Below are 27,589 nucleotides of genomic sequence, written 5' to 3' on the forward strand. Positions count from 1 at the left end.
TTTTATTGAGCCACTTCTAAAGACGGTACAACACCGGGGACACCGCGGCTGGGACGGGGGGGGGAACGGAGCCGTGAGCACGCGAAGGGGACCACGAAAAGCAGGGAGAGGATGCTGAATATCAACAGTACGAAGCGTGGGGGCGGCAGGATCAGGCGTAGAGGTCCTCCCTGTCGGCGGAGTAAACCTCCCCCTCCTGCAGCAGGGCGAAGTTGAGGAAGTGAGAAGGGCGATGGACCTCGTGGTAAAACTCCTTGGGGTTGGCGAGCTGCAGCTCGTACTTCATGTTGGGGTCGTGGCGAACACCTGGAGGAGAGTTCACACGTGAGCTGGCACTCCGGGCCCATCCCAACTCGGGAGTCCCCCCTGCCCCCCCCACCCACCAGGAGCTCAATGGAGCCCTCTACTCTCGAGAATTTTCAAGCAGAGCAGCTTCAAACCACAAAACCATGGCAGCCCGCGTTCTGCAGCTCCTTCCCCCCTCACAGATTCAGAAACAATGACCCCACGCTCCTTTCTGAGCAACTCAGGCATTTCATCTGCCAACGCCTTCACTTCCTGACCCCTTCTGCTGCTGTCTGTGGCTCACCATGCTGGTGTACTCATTCCAGGACCCCCGCTACTCTCCCTGCTGGGCACAGCTTTCCTTTTGCACCCTCCATTACCATCTCTTCCTCCTGACAGACATTAATTATTCAGTGGCGACACAGCAGACGCTACAACCCAGAAACCCAAGATGGTCTCATGTCTGATTCTTCTCCTGCATCAGAGTTTGCTCTCCCGCTGCCTCAAATCATTAAGAACTGGCATCCCAGTATTGCCACCAAGTAAAGGCAAGAAAGGTCAAACCACGAGCTGGCAACCCTGCCAGCTATTCAGAGGAATGTCAAGCTTCAGGACACATAAGGAATGCTGCCCTGAAACAGCTACTTCCTTCTCCTCCCCTGAGCTATTCGTGCTGCCTCTCCCTTCCTGCCCCTTCCCCGGGGCAGTCAGCTCACCCATGAAGTTGTAGTTCCAGGACCCCTGTGCTGGCACCATGAAGAAGCCGAGGAATCGATCTGACAGCAGCATCTGCACCCTCTCATAATGGGATGGCAGGTAGCCCTTGGGGTTGTTCCCTTTGTCCGTGTTCTGCCTGCCCCACTCGTAGCCGCTCGGGGTCAGTTTGTAGGCAGTCAGCGTGCAGGAACCCGGTGTGAAGCTGAAGGAAAGGGCAGCAGGGAGATGGGGAAGGTCAGATGAATTTGGGACAGAGGGAAAGAGGGAATGAGCCAACGCTCCCTTTCTGCCAGGTTTTTACAGAGGCCTTCACGTGCTCCCCAAGAAGGGAATGCAGCACAGAAGCCCTGCTGCCTCCCACCTGCAGGTGATGATGATGGTCTTCTCCCCATCCCAGGAGGGGTTGTCAGCCATGACCTTGGCATGGGTGGTGACATCCTGCGGTGACAGCTGCGGGGACTCGTTTGGTTGGGTATGAATCCACCCCAGAGGTTCCATCTCCTGCAGAATGGAAAGTGAAAACCATTTACTCAACAAGAAGAAACCGAAAGCCACAAGAAAGGTATTTAAACGACTGCTTCAAGGGCAGTACAAAGTACACAGGGACTCAAGGCTTCCCCCTTTCACCTGATCCCAGGTCAGGCACGCTTCAGAGGTGAGTTACTGAGGCAAGCACGCTGGAGCTGAGTGGCAGCAACACTCCTCCATCACCCAGATCTTGTTAATGGAGGTGATGACCTTCCAACCCACCCTGGGAGCAGAAGCCCAACTCACCTTGAGGTACTCATGCTGAGGCAGCTGCCCTGGGAGATGCACGGTCTGGTGTGTTCCCCACTGGGGTACCATCACAATGCACCGGATCTCCTTCACTTGGGGATTATCAGGAGGGCTCACTCCATACAGGTAACCTGCAATCTAGAAACACAAACATCCATTTTACAAGCCTAGAAGAGAGCTCCTATAACCATGCAAGAGTTGGTGGGCTGAAAGTTTTTCAGGCCCCCTGAGTCTGGCCTAAAGAAACCTTTTTGACCTGGGATGCACTTAAATGCGCTCACAGCCACAGAACTGATGTCCGCCTCCAGCCCAGAGACAGCAGCAAGCTCCCAACCATCCAGCACGAGGCCCTGGGAGGCCAAGCTGTGTGGGGGCTCTCACAGCCTCGTGACACACTCACCTGGGCTCGCAGATCTGAGATGCAGATGAATTTCTTCAACACATTCTTGGGAAGAATGTACGTATAGCCCGTTTCCTTTATATCGTCTGATGAAACGTAGATGTGGTTTGTCCTCAGGTGGAGGTTGGCAGCAGAAATCGCTCTGTGAAGAAGAGATGATTAGAACAGGGCACACAGATCTCACCTTTTCCCACTGCCTAACAGCTCTGTCTTCCCTCCTACCTGACTCGCCACTCAGTCTTGGAGGAGAAAGTCTGGGTTTCATAGTTGCTGGTTGTGGAGGTGATGATTTCATCCCCGTGTTTGTTAACAGTGCGGGTCTGTGTGGCTGTCAGCTGCGACTGCTCCTTGGTTTGCTTCTCAATTTCTGCAATCTGCTGCCTCTGCTGAGAGGGGGCAGAGATCTCCATGCCCAGGATAATGTCTCGGATCTCCGACTGTGTCAGGGATGCAACGTTCACACTGAAAGAGAAAATCCATCACGTCAGCCACGTGTTAGATCCATCTCACAAATAGAAAAGCTCAGGACGCACACGGAAGGCACTACAGAGAAATGAAACCAAGACTCTTTAGGACAAGAGGAAGGACAAAAAAAAAAAAGAGTCATGTGATACAAAGCTAAGGAAAGGCTGATGGGATTCTGCAGCAGGACAGGAGCTTACTTGTTCTTCTTGCCATAGTCAGCCAGGATCAGATCTTTCAGCTGCACCTCCACCTTGATCCATTCCTCATCCGTCAGGGTTGGCCAGATGTGGTGAGGCTCTGTTATGGTTGTCTTGTCTGGCTTCAGAATAACTTTGGCTCGATCATTATTCACATGTAGTGCCCGGAGAATCAGAATCAGACGTGAGAATGCCTTGGAGAGGAAGAAAAAACAAAAGAAAGATGCAGTTTGTCAGAGAGAGAGCCATGTATCTGGTTTTCTTCCATCACTCCACTCCTCTGCTTGGGCACAAGAAGAGCACGTGAGAACTGTCAGCAAAATCAATCTGAAGAACTCAGGCAGACCAAGAGCAAGCACTCTTGAGCAAATATGGAGGGACTACTGAAACCCTGCTTTGTGCCAGTGGGAAAGCAAAGTGCAGACTATGCATCATATCCTCACCGTGTAGGAAGAGATGGTTTTCAGCCAGTCATCATAGAGATTGAAGAGAACCATCTGAGGTTCAGTAGCCTTCAGGATGAGATCACCAAACTTTTCCACCTTCAGACAGGCCTGGAAAGGCAGCTGCAACTCTGAGCCTTTGATCACAATATTGGGGAAATCCAGCAAGTGCACCTGGAGTTATTGAGAAGAGGAATTCATTCATTCACAACTAGTGCAAAACATTAGTGCAGATGAAGCTCTCCTGAGGAACACAGAACTGTTCTGCATCCCACAAAGATCTGACAGTGCCCCTGCACTGCACCGTGTGCATTGTTACCTCAAGTGGGTCCAACATGCCCTTTCGAGTCACTATGATCTGCTTAGGCTGCTCCTCCACAGGAAGTGAGCGGATCAAGGCAGCCACTTCTTCAGCAGTCTTCCACTTGGCCAGCTACAAAGAGACAGCTGGGTTAGAACATTTCCTAGCTAACAGCCAAGTCTCCACATCTCTTGGAATCAGAGACACCCAAACCAAATTCTAAAAATACAACAGAAATTTATGGCTTGTTTTGGATCAGTGACAAGGTTTCAGATCCCTCTCTGTGATCACAGAGGGCAGTTTCCATTCCTGGAGTTCAGTTACTCCTGACTGGCTTGGAAAAACAGCTGCTCACACCACCTCCCTGGCTTCAGCACCTCAGTGTCTTTTCACTGCACAAGATGTTCGGCCAACAGCAATGTGATTTGCTGTACCAGTGAGCACAGCACCATTTCTCAAGTGCTGCGTGAGGACACAGGCTCTTTACAGCTCAAAAAGATCACAACATCAGTGCCTGCATTCTTGCACTTTTCCACCCCTTGCAAATGGCTGGCAAAGCACAGGTTATGCAGTGGCAGCTGGGGCTCCACACTTGTTTTGAGGCAGGAAGGTAAAGACTCTCAGTGAGGAAGGTAAAGGCTTTCAGTGATGCTTTCTGCTCAACTGAGTATCCCAAAACATCAGTGCACATTCCTGCCTTGCTGCCAGAAGCACAAAAAGCAGCCAGGTCCCACCTGCCCGAGACGCTTCTGTCCTGCCCACACAGATGTGTGGATGATCTTCAGGAAGAGCTGTCCAGTCCTAGGGTTGAAGATGAAAATGGCTCCATTTATAGGTTTTGTAGTCAAATTCCCTTCAAAAGTCTGAGAAAATAAGAAGTGGAAAGTACAGTGAGATGAATGCAGCCTATCCAACCACTTACACAACAGCTGACTTGTTAAATGCTTTGAGCAGGAACTACACTGGAAATGCAAGAGCTGCTCTGTGCACACTGCAAAGAATCTGGGTGCATGTCAATTCCTGGTTTTCCCTCAGCCATGCTTCCCTCAACCACCACGAGCAAAGGACACTTACAGCTCTTGTCCTTCCCCCTCAAGATGCATCTCTGGCCTTACCTTGTGAATGGTCACTCTGTACACATTGGTGTCATCCACAAACCAGATGATCTGGTTGGAGAAGAGCTCTCCGTAGTTCTGAGAGGAAAGGTAGGGCTCTGTGGGCTCAGATGAGTACAGCTGCAAGCCCTTGCGGATGCGTTCTCTCAGCACATACAGTGCAGGATTTGCTTTCATAATTTTGGCCATAGCTTGCTGGATCAGGGGCTTGCTACCAGGGAACCAGTTCCCATATGCACTGAAGAAAAAAACAGAGGGAAACAGTTGTTGCCATCAGGTCTAAGAGGAAAGGACAACAACAGCACAAGTTGTCACATGCAGCAGACAGGCACCTTTCTGCCTGCTGCCAACTAGTGAGTGATTTCTCTTGTGATGTTCTCAGAGCTGTTCAGCTATAGCTTTTCCCTACTCTTCCCCTCGGTGGGAAGCCACAGCATACACATGCTGCAGTCCCAGAAGAGCTGCATCTTCTGCAACTGTCATACTAGAGAGGTCTGCTTGATGGGACCCCTCTGCCTTGCTCTTTCCTGAAGAACAGTTGCTTCCTCTTGCAGACAGCCTTTAAACAAGGCCTGCCCCTGAACACCAGGAGGAATCTGACAGAGATCTCATAAGAAAACAAATGATTAGTGAGCTGAACCATTATTACAGCAACTCCTGCCTGGAACACAGCCCAGCATGCACTAAGACTCAGCCATAAACTATCAATTACAGTTAAAATACAGATGGTGCAGCTCTTACCTGTGCAAATTATAGGCCAGATCAATGGCAATGAGCACGCCAGTGGGAGATGGATAGATACTCATGTTGTCTGTAGTGTAGTCCAGGAACTTGGCCCTTGCATAGCGCTCAATATCATGGGAATCGTAATCTCCCCAGCGCAGCTGGATATCTATCCAGTACTTCTGAGTGGTGGTGCTGTCCATCACATCTCTAAGGAAGCAAGCCAGGGTAATTAAATCTTGCACAGAACTCTCCTGCAGTTCCTGCACATCTCTCTGGAAGAGAGTAACTACTACCAATCCTGATACTATAGCCAGGTACTATATGCATACCCTGCTGAAAAGAGAACATCTACCCACACTAGCCCTGCACTTCCCAGGCACGATTATGTCCTCATGGATACCCACAGAAGTATATCAGCTCTGGGCTCCCAAGACATAAGGCCTTTTGCTCAGGGACAGGCTCAGCAGCTCTTCTCTGTAGAGAAAAAGGGGAAACACTCACTTGGAATCTGCAAGCAATGATGGACGTGACACATTCCACTTGTAGGAAGCAAAGAGAAGGATATCTGCACATGAGGAATTCATCTTGTATGATTTCCTGGGATGGATTGTCTCCTTCTGCACTGTCTCGATTTCCAGAGCATCCAGCTCCTGATCAAACACCTGGGGAAAAGGCAGTCAAAGGTGAGCTGTGTTCGAACAGTCTGAGTCTATCCATGACACAGACATAAGCAGATACCCAGGAGAATCCAGCTTCCTCCCCCTCCTCTGTCATATTACTAGAAGAGCTGCCTTGCTACTGTCATGAACAGGAGGCTGTTAGTACACAAGGAGTAAGTGTGCACTGAACAAACCTACTTAAAACACTGCTCACCTGACACAGATCCATTACAATGCTCTCGTGGATCTTTTGCCACAAGTGAGCTCGGAAAATCTGAATGAGAGAAATCTTCAGCGTGGGGATCTTGCCATGCATAAATATACCTGTCAAATCCAGCTGCACCTGAAACCCAACATATACCTGCAAATGAAAAACAGGTGTGAGAACAGGTAACAGAACAATTGGTGAACATTAGAAAACAGCACTGCTGCTGTTAAGAAAGCTTCGATCCACAGTTCTCCTGAAGAACCAGTTTAACTGCTCTCAACTCTGCACAAGTCCCTGAAGGCTAATTCCAGATACTTACGTTGGCTCTGTTTATGGTAGGAGACCACCAGAGAGTAAATCTTCTGTTTGGAATTTGATTCAAACCCGATCTCTGGGCATTTGTCAGCTTCTTCCACTTCATGGACTCCTCAAAGCCACTGGCCTTCTCCCTAGAAGTGACAATCAGTTGTGTTAGATGCCCCTCATCACAGCTGATTTTCACACACCACATATAACAGAAGCAAGGCACAAGCACAGAAGGAGCAAGGAGGACTGCTTCATATAAAGAACTCTCTCAGAATCACGTGCATAGATCTAGTTACAGTGCAATGGCAGGTACCCTCACACTGAACTATATGATGTGCTCCTGGAAAACAGAACACGCTCAGCAGAGTAAGTGTAGCATGAGCCAAGAAGTCCTAGTGTACCACTAAGCTCCAATTTGTACAAGGTGAGATCAAGGTTTCTCTTACCAGAAAAGACCTTCCCATGTGGGGAAGTAAGTGCCCTTGAAGAGAGTGTGCTCGAGGATTCCCTCCACCCCACCAAGTGCTTGGATCATATCAGTGCGGTAGTTATTGAGGTTCCAGAGCTTCCCATCATGGCGCTGATGTGTCCACCAGAATGGGTTCTGTTTCAGGACCTGTAAACAACAGCCTACCAGTGAGCTGCTCTGCATTCAGATCATTTACCCATGCTGCACCAATTTCAGAACCAAGAGGATGATGTTGGCTAACAAGTAAAAAGCCTCGTGCACCTATTCAGGGGGATACAGTTCAACTACAAGTTCAGCCAGTTCCTAGCAGGCAATTCAGGTCGGGCAGAATCTAAGATGATGCCTGAAATTCACACTGAGAAACTCCCTGTCAATACCTGGTACTGCTTGAAGTCAGTCCTGACTCTCCATCCTTTATCATAAGCTAGGGTGTGCCGGTCCTTCTGGAAAAGGGTGTTAATACGAGGAATTCCCCTGTCCCATGAGTCCTCCAGGTCTTCCAGTGTCAAACGCCTGAAGAAAAAAACAACATCCCCACACTCTGTTACCTCTCCATTTTACAGCAAAGCATCAATGAATATTTCAGGCGTTGAGATCACAGAAAGAATACAGACTCCAGAGCTCTAGCAGGAGAGGTTCTGAAATGACTGACACTCCAGAGCTCAGAAAAACACCTACAGCCATCAGTATAAACAGGCTGATGTCAAACAGCCAAAAGGAAAAGCCTGCCCTTGTAAGTGAGCAGAGCTAAGTAACTGTGTCTGACATCAGCTTTTCCTGGCACCACCTGGCATATCATCAGCCTTCTGTTGTGCCAGAGCTGTACTATCTACTTGCAGGATCCATGCCTTCTCCTGAGTTAAGATTGCAGCTCTGTGGGCAGTTTGTACCATACGTCAGAGGCCCAGCGAGGTCTGCAGAACTCCAGCAATGCAAGGCTTCCCACCACAGCCTGCCCTCCCAACAGACACACACACAGATCTGACTGAACATGGAAACATACCTGTTCTGGGCTATAGCCTCCTGTCGCTTGAGAGCATATTCTGCCCACACTCTCTGAGAGTCAATGAATTCGCTCTCCCACGGCTGGATGTAACGATACAAATTTGGGATGAGCTGGTCCTCCTCGTGACTCATTCCTGAGCGGAAGTGAGTAATGCCAACATCGGTCTGCTTGGACCACCTGGAGCAGGGAGACAGAAGAGTGAGGTAGGAGCAATAGGACATCACCAGTCACACTGACGTGACCTACAGTAAAGGCAACTTATCTCTGTAGCAAGCCATGGCTTAGCATTCCCAAATATCTGAACACCAAAATCATGTGGGCATTTCAGATAGGGCAGCATTACTCACCTCAGGTCAGACTGTGGGATGAGAACATGTCCCATGGAGAGCATGCCCAGGCCTCCCAGCTCTTTAGGGGTGTAGAACACCACAGGTGGAAAACGGCTAGGCATTTTGGAGTTCAGGCCAATTTTGATTCGAGTCTGGATTTTGTTCTCACACTTCACCAGCAAGTCAAGCAGCTCCTGAGTGTTTACAACAGCTTCCCGGAAGTACGTCATCAGGCCAATCAGAGCCGTATTCCATTTATTGACAATCTAAAAAGGAAGGCTAGGGATCAGTTCTGAGCTCATTCTTCAAGCACCTGAGGGAAGTTCAGCCACACAGCTTGCTTCCACCTCACCTTAGTGAAGGTTGTAGAGCCGGACGCCATGAGGATCTGCCTCACTCTGTTGTGAAATCTCTGCATAGACTCGTCGTCAACGCGCAGGAAGCACTGAGCTGTGCGCTCCTTGGTGACCTGCAAGAGCACAGGGCTATGATACAGCACAGGAAGGGAAGAGGTTGAACAGCCCTTCCTCAGTCTTGGGTCCTTCTCTTACCCCTCCCCAAGGATTTCCCATCCCTCACAGGAAAGAGAGCTCTCGAATTCATTTCAGTTCTACCTGCTCCCAGGTACACAGCTATCAAATGAACACTGCCAAGTACTCCCCCCGCTCAGGCCTTGCTTTGATGCTGGGCACAGACAAAGCAGGGACTGCTTTCCCAGCCTGCCAAACCCTCCCCCTACCTCATTCTGCAGGTTCCAGACACCGTCCTTGTGGGTGAACTCCTCGTAGCTGGTGCGGCATTTGGGCAAAATGCGGCACTCAAACCCACACATGTTAAACAGCAAGTTGGGGTTATCCTTGCTGTAAACAGACACGAAGCTGTTCTCCCACTGCACTGTGGTGACGGATCGAGGCAGGCGGTTCTTGATATCCCAGAATACAGCACGACCACTGAAACAGAAGGTACACACAGTGAGGGAAGGCTCTGACACTAAGGTGAAACACAAACAGGTTTTCAGTGCCTTCTCAGCGCTACGGTCTCACACCCGTCACTGTCAAAACTATGACACAACCCCCCTTATCTCTTCTTCCTTTCCTGAGCGCCTGCCTGCCCATCTCAAACACTTATCACAGCTAATTTTCCCACCACTCTGCCCCTTCTGTTTCCAGGCTGTATCACTTACAGGTTGACATCGTGCTTCATGAGGCGCATCCGAGCATCCCGAGGCCAGCACTTCTTATTGTTGTAGCCTACGATGTTTTCATTGTTGGGATCTGGATGCTCTGTCAGGTACCTCTGAATCAAATCTCTTGCCTCATCTGCTGTAAACCTGGAAAGGAACAGAAGAGGACCTGAGGTTTTTCAGATTCCTTCCTCAGAAGGACTGCTCCCACAGATAAGGGAGCCAGGTTGCTCTCACCTGAAGAAGATGTGAATGCGGTCGATGTATCTGCAGAAGAGGCGAATGGGATGGGCCACCTCAGTTGCAATGTCCTGGAAGCTGAGGAAGTCATTTGGCATCTGGGGGGGCCCAGCCATTTCACTGGCACGGTGCAGACCCAGCACCAGCAGGTCCATCACAAGCCCATAATACTGAACAATGAAGGAAGCAAACTGCAGCCCACGAATAATCCCATAGGAGTTCGTGTGATTCATGTCCTGAGGAAAAAGATGTGTGAGAAATCTGACTGTCACAACGCACCAAAAACCTTCACCGGAGCAGCTGCTTTTCTGCAGGACCCAGTAGGGTTTTCTTACTCCCTAACCACCTCCTTCCCTGGCAAGCCTTGTGTCCTTGTTCCCCCTTCACCACCACTAACCCCCACAGGTCCCAAACCTCTCAATCATACAGTCCACACACTCCTCTTCTCTGACAGTGATCATCACCTTGTAGTTGATCACCACGTTGTTTTTTGCTGTCATGTAGTCAGCGATGTTGTGATCGACAATAAGACGCAACAGCCTGTTGAGTAACGTCAGGTCGATCTTCTCATACATCTTCTCAAATCGAGATTCCAGCATCACATTGCATTCACCTTCACTTGTTTCCCACACATCTTGCAGATTATTAATGCCTGAGGAGACAAGTAAGTGAGTCACACTACGTGATGTGGCAACGATGAAAGTGCAGAAGCACCCTTCCAGGCAGGAAAAGTCAGCATATTTTCTGTAGGGTTTTTCAGCCTTTTTTTCCTTCCAGTCTCCCAGAAACTAGAACAGAAACACGTAATCAACCACAAATGCTACAGTTCTCTTCCTACAGTGTATACCTCTATCTGTTAACCTACAAAACACAGCCTCAGAGTGTAACAACTAACTGTATCATTGCTGGAAGTATGAAAACTCAACTTGCAAGTGGGCTCCTCAGCAGCAAGCTCCTGAAAATAAAACTCATTCTATTGTAGAACACAAGACCCTACTAACCTTGGCACCACTTGTACACTAACAGTGGAGGAGGCTCAGTGTCAGCAGGCTTAATCCAAGGAGGGAAGAGTCTCCTTTTATCAGCCTCATACCACAAGTACTGATCCAGATAAGCATCAGTGATTTTCTCCAAGGGCTCAACATCATAAACAGGAACCAGGTGGCTGTAGAGATCCATGAATTCAATACCAACCTAGAAAAGAGAAGGTCAATTTGAAGCCTATACCTATGCACTCTGGATAGTCTTGGTGCCATTTTGCACCTGAACACAGCTTAAGATTTTTGTATTCTCCAGCTTTCACCATGACACTCACCTCCTTGAAGGCTCTCTGAGTTAAAAGGTGTCGTTTGATTCTGGACAGAGCTTCATGAGGATTATCATAAGCCTGTTCAATCAAGCCCAGCTCCTCCCTCTGTGACTGATTGAGGCGAGATTTCACACTGAAAGTGAGGAAGAACAACACTTTTGCACACTCAAGCACAAACAAACTAAGAGCTGCTGCACTGAACTGATGACAGATAAGTGTTCAACCACACAGCTTGAGACAAGATCTCCAATTCTTCGCAATCCACATCCAGTCCCAATGGGCAGAGTCCATGAAGAATCCCCAGGCAGCCTTGGCAGTACCTCAACCTACAGCCTCAACCTGTCCATTCTGGGTAAATGTTATGGTCTACTCAATTCCAGGAATAATGGATAACAGAAGAGTTTCAAAAGCCTCTCCCAGAGCAGATGTCTGATCCTTCAGAGAAACCAATCACTTCCCAGGGCTTACCTGTAAGCTTCCTTCAGCCTCTCCAGGGCCAATATGAGCAACTTGGTGTCATGCTTGTAGGACAGCGGGGGGAATGGAATGGGTGAGAACCTCCTGCTTTCCAGCCAGTGCACTGTGGTTGTGTACACAGCAACGGCCTCTTCTGCAGTGATGTAAGGCCCATCCTGCACAACCACAACACATGATTAGTCAGTGAAAGTTTGCCTATGGAAACAGCACCAAGTTGGGCAACCTCAGGCAGGACAGAAGTACCTTCAAGTAATTATGCTGCCGCTCCTGCTCAGCTTTCAAGTAGAGTCTGGTCAGTCGGCCCAGATTCTTCTTACACACAGTCTTATCCACAGTGGCACCCCGACGGATACGCTCTCTGTTGTAGTGAGCTGTATTTGTCCACCAGTCAGCTTTTGCCTTCACGTACCTCAGGATCATGTTCTCAATAGGAGTTGGCAGCCCAGGAACCTGGGGAGGGACAAGTAACACGAGGGAAGCAGGAGTAGGAGCCTCTATAAGAGCAGTTCAGCCTGACAGATGTTACAACTGAAAGGTCAAATGAGGGACTTACCTTCCAGGGGATATTGGCCTTCCAGCATCGCCAAGCCTCACTCAGATGCTGCAGGATGGTTCTGGCTTTGTTCTGTTTGATCCCTTCTGGCATCATGTCCAGAATGTCATGCATAACAGCTGCCCTCAGCTCCAGGTCAAAGTGAGACTCCACACGCTGCTTTGTGACAGTCTTTGCTACGCCCTTTGAGTGACGGCCTGGAAAGGCAAAGTACTTCAGCACTTCAACATTACTGGGCAGTGCTGTTCTTCTTTGTATTAAAGGAGCATCTTGCAGAGAGGTGCAGGATGGCAGAAGAAATTAAACTGCCACATCATTGGTGAGTTTGAAATACATAACCAGGAGGCTATAGACTCCAGAGTGCTATGATCCAGGGAACCCCATTTCCATTTGGAAACTACTGTGGGTGCACTGGTCTTCTAAGAGCTCTAAACAGGACAGTAGCTGTTGAGATTGATGTGGAATATGGGCACAGACCACCACTTGAAACAGAAATCCAGAGTTTAAGCTGGCAAGCAAACAGCATTAATCTTTACCAAACACCCCTCGTGTCCAAGGTTTACACAATGTGCTGACCTTCAAACTGCCTGGCCAGCAGATTCCCCAGCCAGCGTTCCAGCAGTGGCGTGATGCCCCTCATGAAGAACAGCCACACTCTCCAGCCTGGAGCCCAGAAGCCACAGCCAGGACCCTTGCCCACAGGCCCCTGGAAGAAGAGAGACGTGGTAACCACAACTCATTTACTGACACTCCAGAACACCTCTCCTGTTGGTTCGTTTACTTGGAGTCACCACCTCCTTGGAAAGGTGGAACTTACTGTGTTAAATCTGTAGTAGATGAGATGTTTCAGGTCTTTGCACATACGAATCTGTCTCATCAGTTTGTACTTGTATCTGTACATCCCTGTCAGCTGACCTACATGGGCAAAGATGTACTGCAAGCCATCTGCCAACTGAAACACAACAAACACGGTCAGAGATAACAATAAATGCTACACGCATTATCTCAAGAAGCCAGGCTTATTTTGCAGCAAGGAGTAGGCTACCCAAAGCTCCTACCAGTCACTCATGAGATACCCAATTCATATAAAATAACAGAATTTCACACAACACCGCATGCTTTCTCCACTGCTGCCTTCTCTGTAACACTGCAACCATCAGTCATTTTGTGCACCCCCATATTCCTTCCCTCAGCTGCCCCTTCCCACCTTTAAAAGAAACGATGAAAGAATCAAGCCCACCTGAAATGCATCTACATTTCCAAGTCTGTACTGGACGTGGCTGTCCACCACCAATTTAGTCAGCCGCAGAACCTCTCGGCACAGATGGAAAGCATTACCAAAACGGGACTTTTTCCTTTCCTGGCAAAGAAAAAGATTCAGCATTTTTGTAACAGTATTGCCTAAGAATCAAACAGTTCAAACTGCTGTACAGTTAGTCTGCACAACAACAAAACAACTGAGTCACTACGGTTAGCTACTACTTAAAAATCTTCAGGTAAACTTTGCTGTTAAGCACACGAGTTGTACCTTAGTGGTGAGGGTCTTCACTGGCTTCAGGTTAAAGTTGTAATCTAAGTGAAGGTAGTTCAGGTTCTTTCTGTGGATCAGCAAGTTCAGCATATTGTAGCCCTGACGACACACCTGCAGGCCAACTTCCACCCAGTCCAGCTTTGTTGACTGGAAAAACTTTGTAGCCTTGAAGGAGCGGAACAGGTACCTGAAATGAGAACAGCCTTTTATCAGCTGAATCCCATACACAGATCAGCAGTCCCCCACTGAATAGCCCCCATTTACCTCTTCTTCTGAGCCTTAGGGGGTCTGTGCTTGAGTGCATTTAGGACATAGTATTTCAGAAGCTTCTGATAGGACACCCGCACTTTCACTGGCTGGCCGGCTGGGCAGTGCTCACGGTACCTAGGAATGAAACATGCTTTACATTTTCAGATAACCTGCATTCCTTAGAAAATCAGCCTACAAAAAACTCTCCTAAAAACTCCAGTCCAGGCCAACACCACAAGATCGCTGTTTTTCCCACTGTAACATATCACAGTCATGAGAATACACTGTCACCTGGGAAGAACTCACCAGTTCTTGACCAGTGGGATGTCAAGAGCTCTCCGAGTCCTCCCAGACCTCAAGTTAAATGGCCGTGGGGCCCACAGCAGGGCAATGCCATTGGCTGTGTTGTCTGTGTAGAGTGGGGTATCCTTCAAGAAAGGTTCCACAAACTCTGGTAACTCAAACTCTTCATCATCATCAGGCAACGGTTCCTGACTCTGAAACCAGAAACCACACAACACTTGTTTCCTGGAAGATTCGCTGTTTCAGCTCAGTTTTCCAAGTTAAATGAGTAAACAGCATTTATTTCTTGTCAGGGAATGAATGCAACAGTGCTGATTATCAGAGAAGCACAAAACACAATCTACAAGGTGCCAACAGGCCTGGGAACTACCTCTGGCTACCTGTCAGAAGACCATAAAAAAATCCTGCAAATTTAAGCACGGAACTTTATCCTGGAGACCAGAGGACACAGCTTGGAGCAGTTACAGAAGACAAAAAAAGAAAACAGATAACTGCATGAGGTTTTTTGTGTGTGAAAAGGCTTGTGCTTTCTCCTGAGATATGTATGCGTCTGTGCCATTATCAGAAGCAAGGTTATGAAAAGATGCTAAAGTCCCACTGCCTCCACACATAGAGTTTATCATAGGTTCTCCTGGACAGTGACTCACCTTAACAGAATGTCTGTGTGAAATGGGGTTGATCAGTGGGTCGAAGTAAAAAGCTGGGAGATCAGGATCTTCTGTTTTAATGAAAACAACGTTTGGAGTATGATACCTACAACACATAACGAGAATGAGAGCATGCTGATGGTTTCTCCCTCCTCTCCTCACCCTTGAGACTGCTGCACTTACCAGGTCAGGTGGACGTGGTGGGGGAGATTATTGTACAGGTATGGAAAAGCAATTTTGTACTCTGTCCTGATTGGTTGCCTGATGATAATTTTGTTGATGTCGTTAAACTCATTCCAGTCTTCATCCCTCAAATGAGGCAAAAAGAAATTGTCACACGAGTGTTTGGTAAGACAGAAAGACAAATATTCATGTAAAAAGATGCAGTATCAGTGCCTTTCCTTTTACTTTTCTTCACAGTAAGAACCACTGGACAAAGCAAGAAGCATATCACAAGTCTAAATAGAGCAAATGCTCAGAATTAACTAACCCAAGGAAAGGTACACGGTAACAGATCAGTGACCCTTACAATCTTTTCCCAGATAACTACTCATCTTCCCTCCAAGATTTAGCACTTACTGCAGATTGATGTCTCTAACCAGAGGCTCAAACTTGGGGCCTCCAGGAATAGCCATGTTCAGCGCCTTGGAGGTGAAGAACGCTTTCAGGTCAAACAAATAGAAATAGTTGTCATCCACAAGGTCAGTGAGCAGCTGATTGGCCAGCCGATACAGTGTGGACATCATAGGCAGAGTGAACTGCCAGCGCTGGTAGGTAGAACCATTCACATACCTGCAGAGAAACACAGCACTCATGACACAACCAGAAGACAACTGGTCCTTTACCTTTCTTCTATTTGCAGAAAATATCAAAGACAGTTAACTCTTGTCCCCCTCTAGAAATTCAAAAGGCTTGCTGAAGACCTCTACGGACTAAATCATCTGCCCAGTACCCCATCTCCATACCCAGAGTAAAACACCAACTTCTGATGAGATTCAAAAGCCTCCAGTGTGCAAGAGTATTCTTCTTAAATAGAAGTCTAAAGGAAAACTAGACAATCCCAGTTTTCACCTTCATGGTGTGACAAGAAACATCAAAAGTTACACCAGTTACCCATGCAGTAACCTGCCTGGACAGAGGCCCTGACTGCCTTCCCTCAACACTGAAGACAGAGGGACAGCTTTACAGCAGTCAGATCCTGCATCCTCCCCTTGAGGGAAGGTTTTCCCACTCCACCAACACCATACAAGCAAAGGTTATACACTTTGGCACGCAGGTAATTTACAAAGTGCATAAAGATTTTGTTGTTTATGTTCTTAAAACCCCACGGTGAAGTGAGCTACCAGGCAGGCACATACTTCCTGTTGTCTTTCAGTGGCTGGTGGTCATAGAACCAGTCTAGCACCGGGGCATCTTCCTCTGGATCCAGCTCAAGCTGAATCGCTTCCAGGGGCTCCACATCCAGAATGTTATCGGCGTAATCCAGAGGGGGTTCTTCATCATCAAACGGGGGGAATCTCATCCTCTTGAAGTGACGTCTGTCCCTCTTCTCTCGCCTCATCATAATCCACATGGACCTGGCAGAAACCAGAGACCATTACACGCTGCCTTCATTGTGGATGCAGTTCTTTGCTCACGGGTTCCCCCCCAAGTGTTAAGGAAAAAGCACTTACCCCCACTGTGCAATGTACACTGGTTCTATAACCCAGGGAATCTCATTCACAAAAGAGATGGCTCCTGTGATGTGGTACAGGACTGGAACATCTCTGATCTGCTCCCAGGGCATAGGCATGTTCTCCAAGAGCTTCAGAACAGCGTGAGGCATGTACTTCAGAGCACTACAACCAGAAATCAAGGAAGATTACAGCTGGAAGGCATCTCCAGCCAACAGTCACCTGTCTGCAGCGAGTTCAGTTATCTGTATATCTCCCACTCCTGAAAACTGCTCAGCTAATGTGCTCATAAAGGCCTCCAGTGACAAACCCACAAACTTTCTTCACTATCCTTCTGCCTCATGGATTTCACTACCAAAGGTTTTTTCAACCAGTTGGCTTCACAGAGATTGTTGTACATTAAAAACATCTAATAACAATAACAAAAAATATTGAATGAGTTTTCACATTAACGCAACACAATGTGATTTGCACAGGACAGTTCTCTGAGACCAAACAACAGAGACACACCCACAGTACATTTTAACGGTCAAAACCCCCTCCCCCCAAAACGCTGATGAGTTCACAATCTCCCTCAAAACCTCTTCGAAACGACATGCTACTCAGAACAATGTTTTTCCTCAAAAACTCCAAGCAACAACTCCATCAGCTTATCCTCTCCCGCACCACTAATCGTACTGCACCCCACTGGCTGCTGCAATGCTGCTGCCCGTGCACAGCTGCCCCTGGGAGCCCTGCAGAGAAGGCACTGCCCCTCAGCGAGGAGCTCCGTACCCCAGGTAGACGCGCTTGTCGTGGCGGAACTTCCTGTTGGTCATGTCACCGTGGTCGCGGATGATCTTCCGGACGTGCTCGGGGGGCATGTCCTCCTTCTGCGCGTCCACGAAGCCGAATTTCCTCTTCTCCGCATAGCGCTTGGCCTGCAGCTGCTGCCACTTGCGGGCTGTGGGGACAGAGACAACGGGACGGGGTCAGGCGCGCCCCGTTAGGGGCGGAGGGACGGGGGTGCGGCCGCACGCACCTTTCTCCTGCAGCTTCTCCTCAGACATGTAGTCGGGCAGCGGTGCCATCGGGGCCGGCACCGGCGCGCAGCCACCGCGGTACGGGAAGACGGCGGCCATGGCGACGCACCTGCGGGGGAGCAAGAACGGGCTCAGAGCGCGATCACGGCTCTCCCCGGGCGCTCCCGGTTCCCGCAGACCCGTCCCCCCCACACGCACCGCCCGCAGGGACGCCCCGCGCTTTCCCACCACAATGGCGGCGCAACCCACCGCCACAGCGCCCGCGTGACCCAGGGAGCCAGGGGCCCCGTCCAATCAGACTTTGGGCAGCTCCACTGAACAGCCTATCAGAGCGCGGAACGGGCAGGAGGCGGGATCGAGAGCGGAAGAAGAAAGGAAACCGTACGTAAGGACACTTCCGGTGAAATTCCCGTTGTTTTCCGGTCCCGCTCTCTGCCGGTTTTGATTGGTGGAAAGAGATAGCGGCGACAGCACGGCGCCGGCTCTGATTGGGCAATCAACCTGCGCTTGCAAGACCCCGGCTGTGGGGCCCAGAGGCCTAAGGCCTCATAGGGCTGTAGGCGCACCCCTCCCCCCCATAGCCGGGGCTTTTCCTCCTGAGATTGAGGCCACCTCTTGCCCCTTTATCTCTGTCCCCACAGGAGGGGAAGGTCCATGTCCCAAAGCTGGGCCCTGTTTCCTTAACGGGAGACATGCAGAGCGTACCCATAGCGTGACCCCACGCACCAGACAGTGCACAGCTGCCAAGCCACCACTGTGAGAGATCCCTGCTGGCTCCCAACTGGGTCCCCAGCGTGTGGCATTGTCGTGACAGCAGGAATGCAGTGACAATCGCAGCCTTGAGCAGCAGCAGACAGAGTGTGGGCAGCGAGTGCTGCTGAGTGGGACACTGAGCAGCTTCAGCCTCTCCCACAGCTTTCCAAAGCACATGAGTGCAGAATGCACAACGGATCCAATGGATTTCTCAGAGCCCTCTGTGAGGTGGGCTTGTATGTGCTGCTGGACTAATGGGAAAGATTCTGTGTGTGGAAATCGGTGGGAAACGTGAAGGGAAACAAACTTTAACCCTTCCAATTCCTTGCTCCAGAAAGGCACCCAGCTTTGTTGCACACAGCATTGTGAATGAGCCAGCACACTGTGTTTTTATTCTAGGAGATGGCAAGGAGATGGGGGATGGGAAGCCAATGACACTTCTGGAGCAAGCTGGGCTGCAGAGTTCTTTCTTCCTTCTAAGCCTTTTCCAGTTGAGCTGTTTCATTTGCCATCTATTGAAAGCCTGTGTTAGTAGCCTCTTGCTGCTGGTTGAGAGCATTACATCAGGCTCTGCAGCAGAGCTTTCAGTTCCTCATAGATGGCATCCTCATAGAAATATGGCATCCCCATAGATGCCCATATTTGGCCTACCTGAAAACATCTCATCCATGGGCAGCAACAGTCACACCATTGTCCTGGCCTGCAACTCCCACACTCATTCATGGGGAATTAATAGATCTGGGAACAAAACAACACTGGAAAAGCTCCAGTTGTCTGAAGTCAGCAGCCTGTCCCCAAGTATGGCACTAAAGCTCCCACTGTCCCTAGTCCAGTGCCAGCAGCATCTGACAAGGACAGGTCCAAGCCTTCATCACCCACCTGGCACAGTCTCCTTGGGGAGGACTCATGAGTGCAGGATTTGGCTTTTACCAGCCCGAGCCTCAAGGGCAAAGCCTTGAAGCTTCTCTTGCCTGCTGCTGTCCCATGGGAAGTGCCATAGGTAGCACAAGGCTGAGCAGAGTCCCTTGGGCAACGGGACCCTACAGGGTGCAGCACTTAAGAGGTTAGAAACACACAATGGTGTTTGCATGTCCAGAAAAGCAATGGGGAAACAATGCTCTTCTCCCTGCTTCCTTCTCAGCGGTGCCTTGGGGCTGAGAGAGCCATCGAGGCTTCACTGAGCAGCTCCTGGTAGTTTGACCACATCATCCAAAGGTGCTGGAGAGCAGAGCCCCAGTGCCTGGTCCATGAGCACCTTCTCTGCCCAGGATCCACAGCCTCAAGTCCAAGCATTACCGAAACAGCCATGCTCACTCCCCTCAGCTCTTTGCTTTCCTCCTCTGTGGGCTCATGGCTGCTCATTGCTATTTCTCCTTCTTCCTGTGCATGTCACGATTGGACTTGAAGAAATCACTACGCAGCAGGCGGTAGAAGAGGATGAGGTTCATGGGGGTCATGATTGCCATGCCAACTGTGCCCACGGTGTATGTGGCCAAGGGCACGTGCTGCTGGTTGAGAAACAGCCAGCGTGTCATCCAGGCCAGCGTGGCAATGCGGAACACCACGTAGGTGCCCAGGTTAATGATGCTGTTGAGGCGGTAGCAGGTGGTGTGCACCAGGTCAGCCATGAGCAGGATCTGGCGTAGGTGGAGGAAGATAGAGTTAATCTCCACCAGTAAGGCCACAAGGGCAAAGCCCACGTACTGATGGAGCAGCACTGCAATGCCAAAGCAGACAATCACCTGGGAAAGAGAAAGAAGAGTGGCTGAGCAGCTTGCTCTGAAGTCCTTCATGCTCAGGCATGGCATGAAGCGGAGCTGGAAACGGTTTCATGCCTGAGCCAAGCCTCTGGACATCACTTAACACGTCTCTGCAGCCTCAGAAACAAGATAAAGTCTCCCCACCATCGCACAAAACCTTACCATGTTGTTATTTTCCAGCAGGGCAAGTGGGAAACACTTCTGTAAACTCCAGGTTGAAAGAGGAAACCCAACAGCCAGCCCTAACCCTGCTGCTACAGCCTGGGGCATGCAGTGGATGGTGGCCCAGCAGGTTTTTCTGCACACAGTGGTAGGGAGGGAGATGGATAGCCCAGGGCTAGAGCTGCTGCTGGCTCAGAGATCCTCCCCAAGACAGGTGTACTGCAGGGATTAAGTGGTTTTGCTGCCTTTGTGGCCTCCCTTCAGGGAGCTCTGGGATGCCCCAGGATGGGGCTGTGGGGTCAGAGAGGGTACAGCTCCTGCCTCACATCCTCCCTGTGGCAACAGGGGACAGGCTCTGCCTGCCTGTGCCTTACCCCGCTCAGACTTTTCTTCAGTTTATACCATTCATGCTGTTCTCTGTATTGGCTCTATAATGAGATTATCTGCTTGCTAAATCACTGTCTCAGCCTGAATTAGCTCTATTGTGCAGATGACCTTTTGACTCATGAGTAGAGGCTAGCAGAGTTGCAGGGCTGAAAGTCTTCTCCCCCAGCTGCATCCCACCACCACCACTCCTGTCTCCCTTCCCTGGGCCCTGCAGAGTCCTGTGCCCCCCTGCAGCCTGCTGGAAAGTTAAGGCTATGGATCTGTCTGTCCCCAGCTTGCCATCTCCCTTGTGATGAGAGGCATTCCCCAGACCTACTTCCACCCAGCAGACTCACCACGGAATGATGGAAGAGCAGCTCCCAGGACTGGTGGAGTTTCTGATTGCATAGCATGTCCACAAAGTCTTCCAGGAAATAACCTGGAAAGAGAAGCTATAAGCAAGGAAAGGGCAGCCAGAAAGGGCTGCACTGAGTGGCAGCACTTGGACCCTCACCCTTATTACCACCCTGGGATGGCATCCCAACCCACTTCCTTGCAGCATGGAGGATTTGCTGCCACCAAAACAACTCCACATCAGCATTTCATGTGCTTAAGCCTCCTTGCTGAGCCATAGCAGTGCTGGGGATCCTACTAGCACTGACCACGTGGCTGGTGACAGACATGCAACAAGGTGACAAAGAGAGGGACAGCCATGGGACTCCAAGCTACAAGCAAGTTCAGCACACGGGTTTGCAGGGAAGCTACACTGATCACACATCACAGGCACTTTTGGGATGCTCCAAGCCCTGGCTGCCCAATGCGGACAGGCAGCTGAGTACCTCCTGGCTCTGGGTGTGTGGGCAAAAAAAGGAGCCTCTGTCCTTGCCAAGAATAAGGCAATTGTCTGTGGTGCCTGAGACGTCGCTGCCCGGGACGTGGGTGGGGGGCTGGCATCAGACACCAATGGGGACCCCCAGGAACCCGTTGCTCCACCTCACCTACAGACACAGCCACCAGGCTGTGCGCCCCGGGCGGGTGTGTGCCCACCAGGTCCTCATGCAGCCCAGGGTAGAGGCAGAACCTGCAGGGAGAGGGACTGTGAGTGCCGGACACTGCCCCCCATAGTTCCTTCAGGGCTTCCTTCCACTGTGTTCAGTGGGCACTGCTGACACCCTAGAACCCTTCTTTCCCCTTTAGCTCCCCCTATAGCCATAGTATCCCTATCGCCTGCTACCCCAATATCCCCTTGTGCCACTCAGTCCCTCCTCCATCCTTCTGTACCCCAGATTACCTCCCCATTTCCGCATCCATCCCCTTCCCAGTTCATCCCTACGATCCCAGCCACTCCTTCCCCGTTACCCCATAGGATTCAATCCACCTCCCTCCTTCTAACCCCCGCCCCAAAGCCTCCCGGCATCCCTTCCCCCTCCCGATACACACAACCTCCCTCGTCGTCCCCTCGGCCCCACGTTCCCGTCGCGGTCCCTCGCTGTCCGATCCCGGCTGCTCACCCCGCCAGCGCTCCTCCTCCGCTCAGCACGCTGTGTGCCAGCGACGTCCAGATGTTCCTCCACTTCCAGCGGTTCCGCCGGGCCGAGGGCGGCGGGGGCACCAACCGCTCCACCCCCCGGTTCAACAAGCGGAAAGCGGTGAAAGAACCGGCGACCAGCAGCAAATCCGGCCCCAGAGCCATGGGCATCCGCTGCCTCTCATGGGGGGGCACCGAATGCGCTGCCCGACGGCTCCGCCTCGCCCCGTAGCCCCCGCCCCGGGCATCGGCACCGCCCCGGGCATCGCCTCGCCCCGTTACCGGGTATCGCCGTGTCCCGGTCAGGAAGTCCGGAGAGGGAAATGCAAGAGTGACGGATGGGGGTCCCGGTACCGGAGCTGGGAATACCGGGTGGTGGGAACGCCACGATGGGGTCACCGGGTGATGCGTACGCCGGGAGATGGGGATATCTGGAGGGCGGGACGTCGGGAGAATGGGAAACCAGGAGGTGGAGACAGCTGGAAATAGGGACAGTGGGAGCTGAGGATGCCTGGAGATGGGTACGCCTGGAGACGGAAACATCTGGAGAGGGGAACGTTTGGAGAAGGGGACGCTGGGAGATTGGGACAACTCCCTCATCCCCCCGACGTTCCTCCTGCACCCCGGTGGCACCAGGGGGCTCAACACCCTCCACCCCAATGCAGTGGTCCTTCACCCCGAAATATTTCCGATGCTAACACCGCTATGCTGTCCTGTCCCTCAACGTGGGCACAGACCGTATGCAAACACTGGATCTCACTGTGGGTTAAATGACCCAAATGCTCCAATTGCTCTGCCAAAGAAAAAGGAAAATGAAAAGGAAAAATGAAAAGGAAAAGGAAAAAGGAAAAATGAAAAAGAAAAAGGGAAAAGAGAAAAGGGAAAAGGGAAAAGGGAAAAGAGAAAAGGGAAAAGGAAAAGGAAAAAGGAAAAGGAAAGGAAAAGGAAAGGAAAAGGAAAAGGAAAAGGAAAAAGGAAAAGAAAAAGGAAATAGGAAAAGGAGAAAGGAAAAGGAAAAAGGAAAGAAAAAGGTCTGCACTCACCACACTGCTGCCCTCCATCCCTCTGTCCCACACCCCATCCCACAAGCAGCTCCCTGCTGTTGAGCCGCCCCATATCTGCTCTCTGTGGCAGTTCAGGATCACATACCCACACTTTCCTCAGCTCCGTCCCACCGCAGCACTGCTTTTCCTGCTGCCCGTGGTCTGATTGCTCTCTCGTTGCTTTTTGATGTCTCCGCCTGGGGTGAGGATGCGGCACAGACCTTGATGGGATGAGTCGCTGCTTACACTCCGGGTAATGTCAGGGGCTGCCTCTCCTTTGTGGTATTAATTTGGGATGAGATTTTCTGTTCTCTTTGTATAAGTATGAAAGTGTGAAGCCTGAGACTGAGCTCTCCATCACTGCCCTGCCTAGGGCAATGGACGCTGAAGCTGCAACAGGTGATGGGTCTGATGGGTGAGAGGTTGCAGAGGGAGCAAATAACATCTGTGCCAAAGGAAAGGGGTGAGGTAGTGCCTGATGATAGGAAAGCATCTCATGCTGCAGAAATTTGCTTCGAAGCCAGAAAGACAAAGTGACTTTGTCGCAGTTGAGTAGAGGGGGAGACACTGTCTGGAGTAATCCACAAACCTTGTGTTGGGGGGAGGGGGGGTGGGGGGGGTTATAAATAACCTCGTGCATTAGGACCAGAGGGATAACACAGACTAATCAGCTGTGGGAAAGCCAAGCACAGAGCTCATTCTGCTTAGTGTATCAGGAATAGAGGGATGGGTGCATTGCCTGCACCCAGCTGGAGCTGTACACCTGCTGGGCTGCCCTTCCCAGGATAGGAAAGTCATTTATTGGCAGTGTTTCAGCCTCAGAAATGCTGTCCCTTTCCATGGGGAAGCTCTGCCCCTGCAGTGCCCCCGAAATGCAGTGGGTCTGGCACCTCCTGCTCTCTCTGTGACGCTGCCCCACGTGCTGCTTTGTTCTCTGGGTTATGAAACACTTTGGCCCCGTTTGGGAATAGTGAACGTGTTTCTGGGCACTGGAGGGCTCTCACGGCCACTTCCTCGTGGGAGTAATTTAAGCTCTGATAAGGGTACCTCTGGCTCTGGGGCTCTGATCCCACTGCTGGAGCATCACCGGCAGCCACACATATTCTATCTTGGGGCTACTTATAGCCCAGATTTTCCTTAATATTCCAAACTCTCGCCATCGGGTTTCCTACAAAACCTTATTTTCAGCCTCGATAAAGCTTTCCTCCCTCCTTCTGCAGCGATCCCATTAACCAGACACGCTTTCAGTGACAGAAGCTCCCAAGTCCTGCTTCAAACAGTTCCCTGACACCGAATAGGAGCCCAAACCCCAACCCATTCCCCGTATCGGGGTGGGGCAGGGACGGGTTCAGGCACTGCCGCCAGAGGTCCCCGCACACCCGCGGAAGAGCGCTCCGAAAGCACTTTGCATCCATCCACACCTTATTTGGAGATACTGCCTTTTTCACTCAAATGTCGTGAAGTTTTCCATCAGTTCCCTCAAAAGCCTCATTCTGCGTGGGGCCAGCTCATACTGTACCCGCTCCCAGCAGGGGAGGGGCTCCCGACGGGCCTCAGCCATCCTATAACGCTGCGGGGATGCAGCTCGTCCCATAGCAGGGACTTCACAGCAGCAGCTTCTGACACCACAAGTCCCTCTGGCCAAAGCTGTTTTTGGGAAGCTTTGCTCCCTTCATCTGCTTTTCTCCAGGCAGGGAGGTATAAAGCTCGTCTGCTCCACCCGGCCTGCAGATCTTAATTAGTTGTCATCTTTCCTCTCTAAAGTGTGTCAGCACTCTTTTGGCTCATAAGGAAAACAGATGATGCAGGAAAGCTCTGCTTTGTGTATCCACGCTTTTATTCAGACCTGCTTATGGGAGGACCTACTGTACGATATGCATGCTGCTCCAGGAGGACCACCCCCAGGCTTTACAGTGCCAAAATCAATGCAAACTCCACCTCTCACCCCTCCCTTCCTACCTGATGGTGAGCAGTGAAACACGGGGCCAGGTGTCTGCCCAGCCCCTGTCGCTATGCCAGACCTGAATGCACAGGAAGGACCATATGAAACAGCACAGATAATGATTTTTTACCCTATAAGCAAATTAATTCCCACTAAACAATTCCTTTCATGTGCCTTCTTCCTCTGTAGGCTAGACGTGCTTTTCCTGCTCAGTTTCCAACCCTCAAGCTTAAGCCATTTCTGACAGGTATTTATGTGCTTTCTGGTGACACTGTTATGAGGTATTTATAACTCTATGCACATTGCATGTTGCAGAGCCCACTTGATCACTCCTGCATTGCAAACAGAGCTTCACAGCTCCTGCTGCTGCCAGCTGCACAGCTGGGCACGGGGTATGCTCCCTCCTGAATTCTCTCATTATTAGTATCACAAACCAAGCCGCTCTGAGCGTGGTGTCCCATTAATCATTTTAGCTCAGCTGCCTTCCCACCTCGCTTGCTCTTTGGGCGTTTGTTCTTCAGAGTTGTTCGGCCCTGTGTGCTGCAGGGAAGGACCAACGTGAGCACGATGGGGATGGGGACACGTGCACAGCCACAGCTGCATTACTGCATGCCAGAACATGGGGCAGGGGCTTGAAGAGAGGACAGCCCTTACAAAGGGCTGAGAGATGCTCAGAGAGCACTTGCTGACGTGGAATAACAACCCATCTCCTGAGCCCCTCATGGGCATATTGCGTGTTCCTAGGCTGGGTCCCACCTGGCTCCCACATCCTGTACCTTTGCATGCTGCAGCTCTCATCCCCGAGCAAACGCTTCCCAGCGATTTCTGCTGAGTCAGAGAATGCCTCCGCGAGGGCCACGGCCGCTTCTCCACGTGGGAACGCGCTCCCGGGGAATAATTACAGGGAGTTTAAACAGGGCCGTGCGGCAGCCAAATTGCTTCACGCTCAGGCGCCCGGCCAGTGAGGCAGAGCCCCAAAGCTGCTTTTTGGCACTGCAAGAAAACACTCAGCACCTGCACCCACCGTGGGTGTGCAGCACCCGTGGGCTGGGAGCGCTCCTGGCATCGCAGCATCCGAGGTGTCCTTGCTGCTCTGTGGGTCCAACAGAGCGAAGCACTTCGCAGGGAGCAGCTGTACACTTACTGAGCATCCCTATGCACGTCCTCCTCTCAGGGCCATGCCCACCTCTGGAAGGATTTTCAGCCCCTTGTGCCGGGTTTGGGAGTGTGCTGCGTGGCAGGATGCTGCTCCCTGTAATGGGGATGATGACAGAGCTGGGGATTTGTCCCCGCTCTGCATTTCGAGGCATATTTAAGGGTTTTGAAACATCTTGACTGTGAAATAGAGATAAGAACTGGAGGAGACGCAAACAGCAGAGGCGTCACTCCCATTTTTTTTTTTGCAGCTCCCACCCTGCTGCAAAAATAGAGCCATCAAGCAACGCCCAGCCCTGTGCAACGCACACAGAGGTGCTGGGACACCCAGAAACCGACTCATATACCCACACAGGAGAAGAGCAAAACTCCAAAGTACTGCCAACACACCGGGCCCGGAGCGACAGCGCTTCCCACTGGGACATGGGAAGGAGTGCCTTTGCATTGACTCAGTTTGTTTCCGAACCTCATGGCACACACGATGCGCCCAGCCCTCCGACCACACCTACCCCGGCAGGTCTGAAGTGCCCTTAATTCCTCAGCGAGCAGTTTCTAAACCTGAACTGGGGAAAATAAATAAATAAATATATATTTTAATTAATAACAACAAATGAATGAAGCGTGGATTGATTTCAGAAATCAGATAAGCCGCGTCCCCGCTGCCACCCATCGGCCGGGGGTGTTGGGCATGGCCATGTTTGAGCATCGCCCAGCGTGGGCTGGGGGAGCTGGCTTTGGGGACAGACACACGGATGGGGAAGGGACACAGAGACGGTGGCAGCACCTGACGAGGCCGTGAGTATCCACCAGAGCTTTTCTGTGGGATGAAGGGTGGTGATGGGGGAATTTCCTGAGGTTTTGGGGCTGGTGGTGAAGTTGGTGCTGTCTGCCACCCATTTGCCCATGGGAATGCCCCGAGCAGCCCTTCTATCTCTGTGTGATCCTTCAAAACAGAGGGGGAAATCTCCAAGCATGCAGCAAGCAGCCAATTGCTAAAGCAGAGACAGTACAACAGCAAGAACCAAGATTTGTTGCTCCTTTTTAGACCAGGAGCAACTTCAGGCAGGGATTGCTGCTTTTCATTATCATTATTATCATAATTCCTTCTCTACTTACCACAAACACCATCTCGTCACCAACAATGGGGGGATTTCAGAGGTGCAGACCCCAGGGCAGCGCGGCTGAAGGCCACGTTGACAGCATCTTGCCCTGGCATGCTGGCCATAAATAATTTTAAATCATTTTATTGATTTCTGACACAACTGCTGTAAGCCTTCCTTGCTTACTCAC

The 27,589-nt window shown here is 50.8% G+C and overlaps 2 protein-coding genes across 2 annotated transcripts; both read right to left on the reverse strand.

Annotated features, from left to right (window-relative positions):
* Positions 1-37: 37 nt before the first annotated feature.
* Positions 38-17,690, reverse strand: PRPF8 (pre-mRNA processing factor 8). Its single transcript, XM_065731822.1, has 42 exons — positions 17,590-17,690; positions 17,343-17,511; positions 16,569-16,733; positions 16,254-16,472; positions 15,475-15,687; positions 15,079-15,204; positions 14,896-15,001; positions 14,252-14,442; positions 13,961-14,080; positions 13,694-13,883; positions 13,406-13,525; positions 12,983-13,117; positions 12,742-12,871; positions 12,166-12,362; positions 11,856-12,062; positions 11,604-11,767; positions 11,142-11,268; positions 10,828-11,020; positions 10,291-10,478; positions 9,824-10,062; positions 9,587-9,733; positions 9,143-9,353; positions 8,756-8,872; positions 8,422-8,669; positions 8,072-8,251; positions 7,446-7,581; positions 7,046-7,215; positions 6,613-6,742; positions 6,300-6,446; positions 5,928-6,088; positions 5,442-5,633; positions 4,701-4,938; positions 4,320-4,448; positions 3,604-3,717; positions 3,285-3,458; positions 2,842-3,035; positions 2,402-2,641; positions 2,180-2,321; positions 1,777-1,917; positions 1,364-1,503; positions 1,002-1,204; positions 38-306 (listed from the first exon to the last, which is right to left on the reverse strand). The coding sequence occupies exons 1-42, from the start codon at positions 17,687-17,689 to the stop codon at positions 152-154; spliced, it is 7,008 nt and encodes a 2,335-aa protein (XP_065587894.1). The 5' UTR covers position 17,690; the 3' UTR covers positions 38-151.
* Positions 17,691-18,972: 1,282 nt separating this feature from the next.
* TLCD2 (TLC domain containing 2) lies at positions 18,973-22,346 on the reverse strand. Its single transcript, XM_065732184.1, has 4 exons — positions 22,143-22,346; positions 21,630-21,712; positions 20,988-21,070; positions 18,973-20,085 (listed from the first exon to the last, which is right to left on the reverse strand). Exons 1-4 carry the CDS (start codon positions 22,328-22,330, stop codon positions 19,708-19,710), a joined length of 732 nt encoding a protein of 243 aa, XP_065588256.1. The 5' UTR covers positions 22,331-22,346; the 3' UTR covers positions 18,973-19,707.
* Positions 22,347-27,589: the final 5,243 nt, after the last annotated feature.

This window comes from Cyrtonyx montezumae, unplaced genomic scaffold (genome assembly GCF_038088225.1).
Source record: "Cyrtonyx montezumae isolate F1298 unplaced genomic scaffold, pur_monq_1.0 scaffold_15, whole genome shotgun sequence".
Classification (NCBI taxonomy): Eukaryota; Metazoa; Chordata; class Aves; order Galliformes; family Odontophoridae; genus Cyrtonyx; species Cyrtonyx montezumae.